The following is a 16,004-nucleotide window of genomic DNA, read 5'->3' as shown; positions in this document are numbered from 1 at the left end:
GTACGATAAAAGTGGAACTATATAGTTAGTTGTACGCCTTACAATCCTTGCGTAGCCTGTTTTAAGCGACTGACTTAATAATAGTGTGTAATATAAATATATATTATAATATTGTATTATATTTTTGCCTTCTGTTTCGCAGGTGTCGGTGTCATTCTAGTGGCCATCAGTGGTATAGCGTGGCGCTTGACGGCTGGCCAAGAAGCGTCATCGTGCGGAGCGGTGTTCGGGCTGGGCCGATCGTTGGACGACGCAGCCGAAGCCAACCGGCGGTTCGTGCCCCGACTGCCACCGTCCTACGGCCGTCCACATCATCCTTACGCCGGTAAGAGTCTCGAAAACTCGCCAAACGCGCTTATATTAATTACAATTCCAATACAGCGACCGCAAAACGAGCTGTTTTCATATTCTCGAATTATATTTTAATTTTTTTTTTCATCGTCCCACAGCTATGATGTATCCCGAGTTCGAGTACAGAGCTCCGCCGCCATCCTACCAGGCGTCCATGCAAGAGTACCGACTGAGGTTGTTGTTGTTGGACCGACAGACGAACATGCCGCCCGTCACGGCATCGCCGCCACCGACGTATAGGTCGCAACCCGGCACGCTGATAAGGTGAGCCACAATCGGCTAGTAAATTAAAAATGACGTACAGTCAAAATATTACCGACGAAACGCCGTGAATTGCATATCATCGTGCTATTCCAACGACCGGAGATAATGTTATTACCTGTGTAATGTACGCGAAGTAATGTTAAACGCGACGGACAATACATTAATAATGCGGACATCTCACGTTTTCGATTATTCGATGATTGCTTGTATTAAAAATAAACGTTGTACATAATATTATTGTCGAAGGACGCGAAACGTCCACCGTTTGTCCAGATTTAATCGTTCGATGTACGAGTATTATAACCGTCGTATTTTCGAGTGGATTTTCATAAATATTTTACGCATTACGCATACCTTATGCACGATTATAAATTATTATTATTATGATCTGTACTGCAGTAGACTCGCAGCGTCCTTGTGAAATATCATTCTAAACTATTATCTATTGCGCGTGGTCCTCCTTGCAGCTATGATCCACGACTACATTCATCACTGCAGTCGTGTTTGTCTTCATAATTTTCATATACCATGTTATATTGTTCACAATATCTGATATGTCTGTAATAGTCTCCCAATATTTATTGTTTAATGATAAATAACTCATGATTTCAAAAAAAACATTTTAATTTTCAAATATAATTTAATATACTTAGCATATATAATGTTATTGCATATTTTAGATTTCACCAAAACTAATTAAATTAAAATTCTTTGTAACAGAGCTCGAGATAGGTACTATAATATATTCTCGTTGGGGTTGATAACTGTACACGGTCCTAAACCCCTACTATTAATTAGGTTTACATCATCTTTTCTCCTTTTTAGATATTAGTATTTACACGCAGGCTATAGATTAACAACTAATATCGTACGGTTTTTGGGTTAGGTGAGTCGTATTATCGTACAGGACACGAGTAATAATGGAGTTCACATAGTGCCAAACCTACAGTTTAACAAAAAAAAAATATATCCTACTTCGTTTTACTAACTCAATAAAAAAGTGATATTTTAAAAAATACACTCAATACGCTTTAAAAATAAAATTGTCCACTAAACAGTAACACTGCACAATTCTTCAGACACTGACGTTTAATTGAACACTTTCAATTAGAAGTATCACTTGCTTGAAATAATAGTTTAGTTCTGGCACATAGTGACCCATAATCATTAAATATACGCCTCTATGACCCTGACGATGCAATAACTATTGTAAACGGCACTCTTTATATATCACATTATAATAATATAATATAACTATTATTAATAACAATGTCATATTATATTATATTGATCGAAACGTTTCCGCAGAGGGCAAAACGTCTGTTGTCGCGGCGATTCCGGCGAACTGTACCTGTACCAGCCATCGACACTGCAGATCAACCACCATCAGGCCGCAGACTACAGCGGGCCGCCCAGTTACCGGTCGCGATCCAGCACGCTGCGGCCCGGCTGCCACCTGATGATGGACCCGACGGCCGGAGCGGTAGTCATCGGCTCGACGACGGTTGGCAGCCACCACAGCCGCAACTCGTCGCAACTGAGCGGGGCCATGTCTGAGGCAGTGGGCGGCGGCGTGTTGACCAACACCGCGGTGGACAACAAGGTGCCGCCGCCGCCGAACACCGACGACGACGACGGCGGCAGTGGCCACGTCGGAATCGTGGTCGGCAGTACGGTCGACGACAACGTGCGCAACATCGCGGTCGTCGTGGACGAAAAGACCGCGGACCGCCATCACATCGGTTGTGGTCCAGTCACCATCGTGCAGACGACGCCGGCCGCCAACCCGCCGGGCACGGTTATCGTGACCGTATCCAGCGCCAACAACGACACCACTAACGTCCGGTGCCGGGACACCGAAATGGAAATCCTGGCGCATCTGTGAAACGGACGTCCGGATGGCGATCGAACGGAAACGGCATAACGTTTTCGGTTTTTCTTCTCAACACTACGCGCATTTTTCGCAATTGGTACAACACGGATAATATTTATTTTATAGTTCGTATAGTAATAGCTATATTACTATCACTATTTAAGTCGAACCGTTTGCACGCGTCTTATCCGATATTTTTATAAATTACATATTATTTTGTTTTTATTATTATTGTATTTTATCGAATTATATATATTCGAGCCATGTATATTAATAAAAAATTATCGTGACTCTTTTTTGCCGCTGTCCTCGCAAAGAAATATAATAACATTGGTATAGAAAAAAAAACGATTCGCTTCGTGACTACCCCCAAAACTTGAACGCCCAAACAATTCTAATAGTAATTTATTATGTACGTTCGGGTGCACAAACCCGTCTAGTTTTCACATTAGCGTTTTCGAAAATTACCAATAAAACTCAGCGTTTATACATTATATAACATATATATGTATATTATTTTTAATTACTTCAAAGTAATCAACACAAATTAGTGTAGAAAATTTGTACAGAAAATTCATTACTCCTAACCGTTAGCCGTATTTTCGTTATAACGATAATAGTATAAATAAAACACATTTAAAGAATTTATTAAAACACTCGACCACCGTTTTTTTTTCATAGATACCATCTGTTCGTGTATGGTAATAAATAATAATACACTTATTTATTATTATGCATTTAATATTTTATTTTCTTATCGACGATGACTGATAAGTTATCGGACATTCCACTTTCGTATATATTAGTAAATATTGTAATAATGTCTCATCTTGTGAGTGTGTTCCGTAATATTATTATCATTCGTTTTAAGCGTTTTATCAAATATCGATGTCATTATAATAGTAGCTCTTAAGGGTATCAAGGGCTATCGTCTATTACACCATGATTTTGTTCGATTGTGATTGTTAATACTGCAGTTGCGAAGTGTTTCGTTTTTCGGTCCCAAACAGTCACAACCTTATAAAATATTATTTTATCATAAATATTGATATCACGGCATCATCGACGTTAATGAGTTTTTTCAATGAAATGGACTTACAAACTAAACAATTATATTATATTTTCTTTTAATCGTTTAGCTCAAATCGTTTTGGTCCGTTTTTAATATAATAGTTAATAGGAATTTTTATTGTAACCGACATGATATTTACACATTTTATGTATTTTTTAGTTACTACTCAATAACGAGTGTGACTAAATTATTTACAAAACCACATTATTGTCAACAAGAATATTGTGTTTTATGACTATTATTATTTTATTTTAATTTTTTTTTTGTATACAGTTACCTCATAAATAATTAAAACTATATTTTATAAATACTATTATTGTTTGTAGCTGTAATATTGTAAATAGTTATTATTTATTGGTGTTCATCATATCAAAAAACAAATCAGCTATGCTCCAAAGTATAATAATATGCAAGCCGTACAAGTGGACTTTAGTTTATAATAATAAAAAATAAATAAAGAGTTCAGAAATAACTGATTAATGTGTATTTTGCTGCAACCTTAGATACTTGAATAGACTTTTATGAACTGTTGTTAAATTATTGCATTATAAGTATTGTTAAGTAATATGTCATGTTTTTGTTAACCATATTCATAGTATTAAGGACTTGTGAAGATATTGGATGTGATGTAGGCACTCTAAGTTATTTTTAAAAGAGTATACATAATATGTAATGATTTATGTGTATATGGTATGAAATTGTACAAAATTATTGTGATTAAAATGTATGTATAAAAAGTTTAATAAAACGACAATATACAATCATTACCGGTTATTTACATTTATTTCAGACAATAATATTATATTAAGTACATTTCAATTTGCATACACGCACGTTGGAAATAACTTTATATGAATTATACGACTTAATATACCTACCTGCCTGCAGTACATACGAAACACTAAACATTTTTGCTCAATAATTTATTCTTACTTATACTAAATATTTTAATTATTATGCACTATAAATAATGATAAATATAAAAATCAGATAAACATCTGTAAAATAAATGGCAACTACTATGTATTAATATATTTAATATATTGTAAATATTTTGTAAGGAAAATCACATTTCACAAACATGTCAAACTGACGCTCTATTTCTGATTATTGGTTTAAAATTATGTAACAACTGTAACACCAATAATTATAATAATTATTCCTTATATTTCTATACCGCACTACTTATTATATGTACATAATATTATGTTGAAATTATTTAAAATCATTTAACACATTGAAACAACGTTATCAACACGACGTGATGGATATTCATCAATCGAAAATGTGAAAAATAAAATAATTAGTTAACATTTTAAAACGTAATATCTTACAAAGACAAAAGTATCATTATTTCGATCCATTGATATTATATTATATTTTTTAAATATATCAAAAATACAATTGTAAAAATGTAAAATGTTTCTTTGGTTAACTCGATAAAATATTAAATATTTAAATCTGTAATATCTATATTATGATAAAAAAGAAAAAAAAATTAAAAATGTGCATATTTACAGTTTTTGTATTCCTACTATACATTTTCATATTTCAATATTATATGTTTACTAGACAGCAGTGACAACTAAAAGGAACTCTGTAAATGTATTTCGGTTTTAAGTACGAATATAAAACGAAAGAATTAAAAATATACATAACTCATAAAGTTTGAACAGTGTACGACAATTAACATAAAAAGAAGAAAAAAAATCAATTGTTGTATTTATTCTGACTTATTCTGAGAATTAATAAAAACAAAAAAAAACATTTCCATTGAGTGTATAAATTATATCAACTAAGGCTTCAATATTGTTTATAGGTACCTAATCGATAGATGTTGAATACACAACTTCTGCCTCTTCCGTCTGTCAAAAAATAATAAAAATTAATAAATTATTGGGTACTAAAAATTATATAACTAACTATTATAAAACTTGATGTTCTTCTTTAAAAACAAAAGTAACAAGTATTTGTGTGATACCATATAATTGCGGCCAAACAATGAAAAACTTCAAAATCATTTATTAAAATGTTTGAAATAATTAATAATAATACTGTCGACTTTTTCAGATATTGATTGATATCGATGTAATTACCTGTAGCCATACAGCCGAACGTGATTAAATACAAAATAAAAGTTTCAAGAAAAAAATCAAAAATATTTTTTTTACGAATCGCTTATTACTTTTTATCTGTGGAATTTGTTCAAAGTTTAATTCTAAAATATGCTTATTATCATATACTTACCTAGATTCTTAAAACATTCATTTGATTAAACAATATCATAACATCTCAACGATTGACTGAAAACATTTACTCATATTAATAAATACGGATTAGATATAATGTGAGTAAAAATAGTATTTATATTTTTTTTGGTTTTCAATATACTCGTACTTGTTAAATGACAAAAAAATTCTAATTTATTTTAGAAATGTTGTTTTGTAATGAGTTCAAATTATGTAGAAAAATATTTTCAAAAGCATTAATACTTTTTGAGTATTTGCTGTTAGAAGAATCAAAGTGTAATCCGTATAGAAACATGCAAATTTAAAAATTTTCAAATAAGTTATCATTTCGACAGCAAATGGGTTTATGTTTCTTAAATAATTTATCGTCAAACTTCCACGCATCTTTCTATTTCCGTACACAATATCCAATTACGGAAATATGCGATTACATTCGGTAGCATTTGATGTTGAACGTTTATTTAATATATAGCTACGCATCAATCTCGACGTTAAACCCGATCTCTGATTCAATTTTTTCCAGATAAGCCTATACAAATACTAAAAACTAAGTCCCAAAGTTCGATACTATCGCTTCAACATAAGTCGACAACTTTTTTTCTCGTATGTCGTATGTAATCAAATGGTTTAATATTTGAACTATTTTATGTTTCCTGTAAAATGTGTATTAAGTTAAACACTAAATGCTTATTATTATATATTTACCACAAATTTTCGTTTCATTAAACATATCTCAACGATTAGCTAAAAACGCATACCCATTATAATAAATACAGGTTAGATATATGTGAGTAAAAATTGAAATTTCAAATTTTTGTTGGTTTTCGATATATTTGTTTACTTTATAATTATTATATAACATATCCGCCATGTATTAAAATTTGTATTTCTTAACATTTAAACCACCTATATATTTTTATTCATAAAATTTAAATGTACTGTAATGTTAGTTGTCCGCTTTATGTTTACGCGTTTAATTAAACGAATTGATTTTCTTAATCGTCAGATCTAAGCCGTTATACTTATAATATCCACACACCACTTCATTATTTGACTTGCCCCACGACGGCACGACAGTGGTATTAAAAGCACAAATATAATTTTACTGAAATACTCTCATATGACAGCTGTATTATAAAATGTGAACAATAATCCCTTTGAAGTTTAAAATAAGTTTATTAATTATTATTTAGACTGGTAGGATAAACATTCTTTCTCATCATTTTTTTTAAATACTATTAACTATTGTTACAGCATGTCCGCATTTATACGTAATCGTCTAAATGTATTAAATTACAGTGCGTCTCACTTCATGTGATAACTGATTTTAAAATCATTCGTTTATATTACTATCAACAAATAAAAATCTAAATCTATATGTTTATGTAATACTGAGATGACTGAATACGAATCATGGTACACCGAATAATTAAACCACTTTTCAATATAATATTATAGTTTTAAAAAATCTAGATTCTAGCTGATTGTAATAATCATTCATCGCCTACACAATATAATAATTATACAATTTTAATCAAAAAAAATTACTCAACATTCAAATGCAATCAAATATTGATTGTGCTTTTCTTCGTCTTATGTTTATATTTAATGATATGAGTCTTATTCTTATTAAAATTATAAATATGTAGGTATAATAACTATAGTAGAAAATTAAAAAAAAAAAATTATGAAATTTATAAATATAATCAAAATAACCTACACCAATATGATCAGATTACGTGGAACTCGCTGTATATGAAACATTAAAACTACACACATAAGCACATATTATATGCACGCTTTAATAGTTTTAAACGTATACTACGAAAACATTATGTTATTTGTATTGTTCAGTATAATGTAATTTATGTGTTATTTGATAATGAAAATGAAAGTCTAAAAAATTGTTTGTGCATCTTTCTAAAATAATCAACCATAAATTTAACGGCGTGACTCATTGATCATTGCTATGGATAATAATGTACCCAAGTATAACATAAACTCAATAGGTGTCTATGGTAACAAACAATAATGCAGCTACCGAATTCACTTTATGTATAGCCAACTATAGTAAAATACAAACTTTAGTGTTCACTAGTGCAGCATAAGTAGTTATTCTTCTATTTTTGTATTTAGTCATCATTGTGTACATTTCAACAATATGACTGAACAACAGGAGGATAAGATGGATTCATCTACGGTTAAAAAACTCGTAACTATAGATTTATTTAATATTGCACGAATTTTACCTACAAGCTCTATTCAATTTATTGGAATCATTCAAAATACAAAACTCGATATTAACAACTGAAATTCAAACTGAATTCAGGACTTTTCATGTGCATATTTTTGTTTGTGCCAAACGCAGAACATTTTAAATAATATATAAACTTGTTTTATAAAATGGTGAAATCAATCATACAAAGTTTAACTTTATATTTTTAGCATTTTCATAATAATTTATTAAATGGCATATTATTACATACATTTTAGAATTTTTAAAAATTATTATTGTTATCATATTAAGATATATTTTCATATTTATAATGCTTACATTATAAATGCTACTTTATTGATGCTTACAATCCTAACAAGTTTAGCTGGTTGTTTAAAAAAATATTTTGGTAGTTCTAATTTCGAATATCATATGAATACTTCGAACATTTTTAGTACAATAAGTCCAATACTATATGTAATTTATGTAGTATATATACAGTAAAACCCGTACAATTAATGTAATTATTGGCTATTAAATATTTTTTTTACCTACTATAGAAATATATTTTTACTATAATACACATGTATAATTATTTTTCAGAATAATTAAAAGAAAAAAAGTCAACATAATGTATTTTATAAAATTAATTTCAGGTAAACCGTATCAAGGCTTGTACATTTCTCCCGTACCTAAATAAATGTGATTGGTCCGTTGACGTAATATCCAGTATAGAGGAGTTTGTTAGCACAGATCGACAAATGATTTGTTTGTTTTATGAAAACGACATACTTAAAGCCACTTTTTGCATACCCGATGCTCGCACGGATTCTATTATGTGGTTTCTAAAAACGACCAACAACGAAAACACACAACTGAACAACACTAATTTCTTAAAATTGATTTCATTCGGAAAAATGGACACGCAAGTGGAGAAAACAATGTTCTTATTATTAGACTCATTGTATTCTCCCTTTATATTTTCTTGGTCAGCCAGTATCCTTTGTTTTTGAACAAAATAGATGTATCAAATAACGTGTTTTATTTATATTATATATATATATAATTTTTTATGAACTCTTTTACTATTCCCCCATTGTTATTATTAAAAGTTAAAATTGTTAAAAATATTCTTTCTTTAATTCACATTTATCAGGTGAAAAAGATCAATTTTTCGAGCAATACAGAGCAGTTATCCAAGAATTATGTTCATTAAGATATAAATTTTTAGGAATGCCTAGTATTTACATTCCAACAATAGTTGGAAATTTTAACGAAACTTCAAAAAGTGTCAGTGAAGAAACCCTCAAAGTACTAGAAAGTTAGTTTCTGTACATTATATAAACACAAAAATTAACAAAATATAAATTTATAGAATTAGGTACTAAGTATAGGTATAGATTACTTTAATTAAAAAATAAATAAATAGTTTTATAGTTATTTTTAAATATATACTGTTTTTATAATTGTATCAAAAATTCAGCGCATAGTCTTAGTAATTTATTAATAAATATAGATACATCAGTCGTAATATTATAAGTATTAGCATAAAATAATTTATTACTAAAATTCGTTAAAATATATATTATGTAAGAAATATTATCCAAAAATTCTAAGAACATTTAATTACTGTCTGGGTAGTAATACAATTTTCAAAATGTTTAAAATATACTCCAAGTTTATTAATTAATAATCTTTTTAATAATGTTAATTCCTCTATTCCTCAAAATATTAAAAGTAGGTATATGAAAAATTAAAAATTAATCAATTATTTTACACAATAATATTTATTAATTTTAATAATTGTCTTATAATTTAAACTATAACTTTAATATATTCACTTATCAACAACATGGAATAGTTATTTAATTTTAATTATCTATACTTTTTAATTATTAATAAATAATTATTATTTAAATTTTGATGATTAGGTAAAGGTTATAATATATATATATATATATATATATATATAACTATTAAAATCAATATTAATTATGCCTTTTTCTTAATAAATTACATTTATTATGGTTATAATATCATAAAACTACCGACATTATTATTATTATTTTTTTTTTTGTTTAGATATTTTAAACGTATATACTTTAGAAATTCAGACATGCTTGATGGACACTGAAAGAGTACCTACCAAATGTGAATATATGATGGAACATATAATTGATGAAATAGATTATTGGAAAACTAGACGTGAGTAAAGTAGATTTTCTATATTTTATATCATAGTTTGATAAATGTGAATTTATTTATTTATTTTATATAACATATGAAATAAACATATATTACCTACACAATAGATACACTCTAAAATCTACAAATCTATAACAAATCATAAAAGCTAAATAATAATAAAACAATTCATAATAATCTTATACGAGAAATTTTTTGTATATATAATATATGACAAATTAGATAAAATATAATTTTTATTTTATTCTTACACGTTTCAGTTAAATTTATTTAATTATTATTATAGTATTATGGCCTTTTTGGTAATTATACCCATTACACCAAGCAAGTCAAATACACACACACATAGATGTAAATAAAAACTTTTTATAGCAATTTAATAATAACATTCATCTAAATGATCTTCATAATAAAGAAATCATATACATGATTTTTAATTACCTGTCTAAACTTAACTCTAATTATTATAAATATTCAAAGCTGATAAAAATGTTATCATATTAAATATATGTAATTGTTGATAATTTTTTACTCGAATCTAAGTATAACATAAAATAACAACACATTTTAATAATGATATGTTTTTATTATAGTCAGAAATTTACGGTTTATAACTACTTTATTAAGTTATAAGAGTGTTGAAGAAATTCTTACAATATTAAATCAACATCAATCAATTCTTGTTCATTCATTCAACAATGCTATAAATGAAATTAAGGTAAGTAGATACTTTTATTGATTAAAGTGAAATTTTTAAAAAAATTTTAAAAATCGTTAATTCGATAAATATAAAATTTATCTAATGCCTAATATATTAACAATACATTTATAATAATAAAAAAGTAACGATAAAGAACTAGACTATATAGTGCAAGGTTAAATCCATAGGTATTTTATTTTCAGAAAACATTCATAATTCTATAATTTATTATTTGATAAAATACCGTTAATAACAGTTAAAAAACAAAAACTCCAGTTTATTGCTTAAACTTCTTTATAAAAACTAAAGATTCAATTTAAAAATAAATTTATAACTTCACTTTTTTTTCAGTTGAATTCTAAATTTTTCACTTCTATGGCCATAAGTTATAGTTATTTTACTTACAAATATACAAAAATACAAAGTATATTAAAATTAAAACAATAAGATAACATTTAACTAGACTTTTGTTATTAAAAGTTCAAGAACTTAATAAACTTCATTACTTGTATTAAACGCATACATAGATATTTTAGTATTATTACCGTTCGTATCAACCATCGATGGTCAATTCAGTTAATTATACCTGATAAATCCACTTATGTATCTATACATTTTATAAAATATAGGCAGCCAAAATAGAAGCCAAATCCAATCTGAATTACTTACAAATTTTATGGGATCCAGTCATGAGCTTATATGATGTAAAATCACCGAATGATATATTAACAAGATTACCAGACATATTTGTTAAATTTATTTTTATTTTTGAAGAATCACAGTACTACAACAAATGGTAAAGCATCGCATTGTTACAATGAAATAATTAAATGTAATGATTTAATTTAAAATGAACATCAGGTCCGATATAACTCGTTTGTACGAATACCTCGGAAATCAAATTGTGTACATTTGCCGAAAAACCATAAAAATTTCGGAACTATTCTCTGGCAATACGGAAAGTGTTTTGAATAAACTGCAAATTTCGATGAATTGTTGTGAAAATTTTATTTCAATATACACTAAAGTAAAAAAACAACGATTGATTTCCTATAATTTAACCATTGTTTGATAGTGCAACAAAATATTTTAAAGGTAATTGAAATTTATAACTCTAAAAATGACGGACACTGGTCAGTGGAAACTAAAGATATGCATATGTTTTTGGATCGCTGCAAAGATGTTAATTATATATGCAAATCAATAATTTTATTTAAAAGGTACCTCAATACATATATTTACATATAAGTATATAACACAAGTGAATAAACACTATACACATACATATATTTATTTTATTATTTAACTTAACTTTTGAATTAATGTTTTAACATATACTCTATTTCCAATACTTAACCTACCAATTGTTAAATATATTTAATCTATCACAATGAAACACTACCTGTGTCTAAATGCCTCTACTTGTAGGATGAACGGAAAACACCCATTACCAAAACCAAAATTTTCATTTACCAAAGGATTAGAGTTCGAAAAAGTCATGGAATCCATAGAGTTAAAATTCAATAAATTGATAAGCAATTTGGAGAATGTCCAAAACCTAATATTCAACGTAAATACCACTGACTGGTATCAACATGAACTCGAGTAAGATTTCAGAAAGCATACAAATTTATTTCCAATCAACGTTTTACATCCCGTCTAATCCACGTTAAAACGTTTTATTGGATTATGTTAGATTCAAAAACGAAGTGAAAGAATTATGCAATATAGTCGAACAGCTGTTAAATGATGCGATGAGTATTACATGTAATATCGAGGATGCTCTGAATGTCTTACAGAGCTTACATTATTTTTCTAACTGGCCACAGCTGAAGTCCTATTTTCAAAAAAAAACAAACGATGTCTACGCCATGTTAATTGAAGATATATCATTAGCTATGCAATTTTACACTGACAACAGTTATCAAATACCGTCCTTTATGATCAAATATTCGGGCGTTTGCATAACTGCCATGACCGAATACAAAAGAATTGAAACGCTGAAAAATGTGAGTATCGGTGTCTGTATTATAGCCAATAAAATTATTAAAAACAAATTATTACAGTAAAAATTGTGTATGGAATTAATAACGCTGCATCTGATTTATACAAACAAAACATTAAAAATTTATCTCTTGTTATTTAATAATGACCGTCTTTAAAATATTTTAACATTTTTAATCGGTATTTAATATTTACAGTAGAATAGTAATTAGTAGATACATCTATCTATATACCGTGGTTTGTGATCAGTGTATACTGTGAATAGTCTTAAAAAATTCAGGTGGATGGAATTACATTTTTCAATTATTTACTATATTTATTTATTTCAATATTTAAATTTGGTTTTAAATTTAAAAAATGTTTAATCGCAAACGTTTCAGATGATATCAGAACGTCCTTGGTTATTACCGTGTTCAAATAATAAAAAACTCCATGAGTTATACAAAAATTATACAATCGCCTATCAAGAACTATTAAATAATACGATTGAATCGTGGAATAATCAATCAAATATTAACTATGAGAAAAAACTAGATAAATATATTTTAGTAGGAAATCAAAATGAGCAATTTTGGCATTTAACGATTAACATGGACTGGTAATTTCTGCAAATATTTAAAAAAAAATTCAACTATGTAAACACATACTTATTTTCTATTAGTGATGTATTTGAACTGTTAACTGAAATAGAATATTGGTCGTTGATTGGCTTCAGACATATATTAACACCAAATAACATCGTCACAAATGCAACAAAAATAATGCGACTCCATCGAAATGCATCGAAAATAGTTAACGACTACAATACTCTAATAGCTGGTATATTTATTTTTAATTAATTTTATGCTTAGGTATTAAACATAACATTTTGTTATTTAATATATAAATGAGATAAATTATTTTTTTACGAAAACTATACATCATTATATAAATATGCTAGTATGAGTTTGTTTCTTATATTTTCATATTATTTTACAAAATATATTATATATATTTATTAATTTTATTGAAAAATAATTTTATTTAAATATTTGCTTTACTAGCATTCAATTTTTCATATCAGTTGCCACCTCTAAAACAAAAAATAATGTGCCATGTGTGTCAAACGATTGTGTCCATATCTCATTGGGAATTTTTTTTTAAATGCTAATAACACTTAACTATAGTTATTCTAAGCCCCATTTTAATAATTAAAGATTTCATAAACACTTAAATCTATACGCAATATTAAACTTAGTATAAATAAGCAAGATAGTTGAGTAGTTCCGATTAAACTACTCAACTAGTATTCTACACAGTAATGTACCTATATTGCCTATACAATACGCCACGCCATTCAACATGATTTATTTTATTTGAAGAAAGTCAATGAACACATAATAATATAATAAATTTGAGGAAATATAGTGTTTTTGTGTCTGCAATACCAAATCAAAATGAATTAGATATAGAAATATAAAATATCGAAATCCTAAACTCTCTCAACAAATGATCTTCAAAATTTCCAAAAATTCTTTTTGACCACAATAATACTTTGTTTTGTCTTTGAATACCAGTGACGCACTATAACTATTAATAACATTTTTGATACATTAAGTCGTTATCAAAAATCAAAATCATAAAATGTATGATTAATAAATTGGTATATTTTATGAATACTTCCAAAATATTAAGACAAAAATTATAAAAAAAAAATCTAGAATAATATTTTGAATAATTTAATTTTAAATTAATAACTCGTAGAAAATATAAAGGTATATCAGCTATATTGTTTATGATTCTTACAGTTGGGCTTTTTTTTTTCATAAAAATGTATACAAACCTGACAACAAATGCTCTAGTAAAAAAGTTTAAATTATATTTTGAATTCATTATTAAATATAAATTCATGCACAATGTAGGTTTATCCGAACAAGAAATGCTATTATTCAGCGAATCAATAGAGATGTGCAATAAAATTACATCACCAATGACTCAAGGTTATACATGGAAACAAATAGATATTGATGATTATTTACTTCACTGTTTTGATGAATTAGAATTGGTAAAGTAAATTTTCAGAAAGATATTAATAAATTAAACTATCATGTAAATATTTCAGGTTCAATATTGTGTAGATAAATATAAATATTGTAACATAGAAATTTTAAAAGTTTCTGAAGAGATAGCCAATTTGACACTTTTTAAATTAAACCGAGTGCAAGTTTTGGAATTGAGAGAATTAAAAAAAAATATTGAAATAATCAAGTATGCGTATATTATTTTTTACAAAAAATCCTTATTCCTTATATATATGTAATACATAAAATCAAAAATATATTTATAAATAGGTACTAATTGATTCATTTAACAGTAAACATTAACTATTTCAAAAACTATTAACATTTTTAATAATATTTTTTTTAATAATTTAAGCCATTATAATAAAAAAACATTTTATAATTTTCATAAATTTATAATTCGTCGTTTTATTTTTTTTTAATTTCAACTTGTATTTTAATTCTATATTCTGAAGCAAGAAATTTTTTGTATAATTTTTTTTATATAAAAATCGAGATCCAAACGAGTAGTTAATTTATTATAAATCATCATTTTTTAACATTTAGATAGTCGGTCTGAAATGACATACATCAGGTAACCACAAAATGGTGGTCCAGTTCTTCACTTATCTAAACTTTAAGTACTTTTAACTAATTAACAACTCATTCAAATTCTGATTTTCCTACATAAAAATATTTAGAAATATATTTCGTTTCAGAATATGAAATTAAAAACATATGTTATCATTAAAAAATAGTAAAAACTCTAACATAATTATCATAAAATATAGTTAATACTTTTTGAAATAGAGTGCTTATCGTTGAAAAATTACAATGTAAAATAAGTTGACTTATAAAAAAAAATGCATGAAATTGTTCAAATACATTATAATTTTACTGTGGTGTTTTAAAATGTTACAGAAGTAAAACGATAGTCAAAATTTCTGATAATTACAATCTCATTATAAAATACATAATGGTCATCTACGAAGGCTTTAAAGAACATATCAATAACGTATACAATAATATACT

General features: G+C 27.2%; 2 protein-coding genes across 2 annotated transcripts in view; both read left to right on the top strand.

The window, feature by feature from the left end:
- Positions 1 to 4,324, top strand: part of LOC132920369 (uncharacterized) — a 202,870-nt gene extending 198,546 nt beyond the window's left edge. Inside the window, 3 exon segments of the mRNA XM_060982710.1 lie at positions 143 to 325; positions 450 to 615; positions 1,924 to 4,324. Of these exon segments, the coding sequence (XP_060838693.1) occupies positions 143 to 325; positions 450 to 615; positions 1,924 to 2,500 (926 nt within the window). The 3' untranslated portion in view covers positions 2,501 to 4,324.
- Positions 4,325 to 7,851: 3,527 nt separating this feature from the next.
- LOC132916899 (uncharacterized) lies at positions 7,852 to 13,535 on the top strand. The gene is made up of 11 exons (XM_060977335.1): positions 7,852 to 8,021; positions 8,681 to 9,020; positions 9,181 to 9,345; positions 10,107 to 10,229; positions 10,823 to 10,947; positions 11,559 to 11,725; positions 11,791 to 11,956; positions 12,025 to 12,149; positions 12,358 to 12,534; positions 12,626 to 12,938; positions 13,314 to 13,535. The coding sequence occupies exons 1-11, from the start codon at positions 7,971 to 7,973 to the stop codon at positions 13,533 to 13,535; spliced, it is 1,974 nt and encodes a 657-aa protein (XP_060833318.1). The 5' UTR covers positions 7,852 to 7,970.
- Positions 13,536 to 16,004: the final 2,469 nt, after the last annotated feature.

Source organism: Rhopalosiphum padi, chromosome 1, assembly GCF_020882245.1.
Source record: "Rhopalosiphum padi isolate XX-2018 chromosome 1, ASM2088224v1, whole genome shotgun sequence".
In the NCBI taxonomy this organism is placed as follows: Eukaryota; Metazoa; Arthropoda; class Insecta; order Hemiptera; family Aphididae; genus Rhopalosiphum; species Rhopalosiphum padi.
The sequence above is the reverse complement of the archived record's forward strand: the minus strand, read 5'-3'. Positions and strand labels throughout refer to the sequence as shown.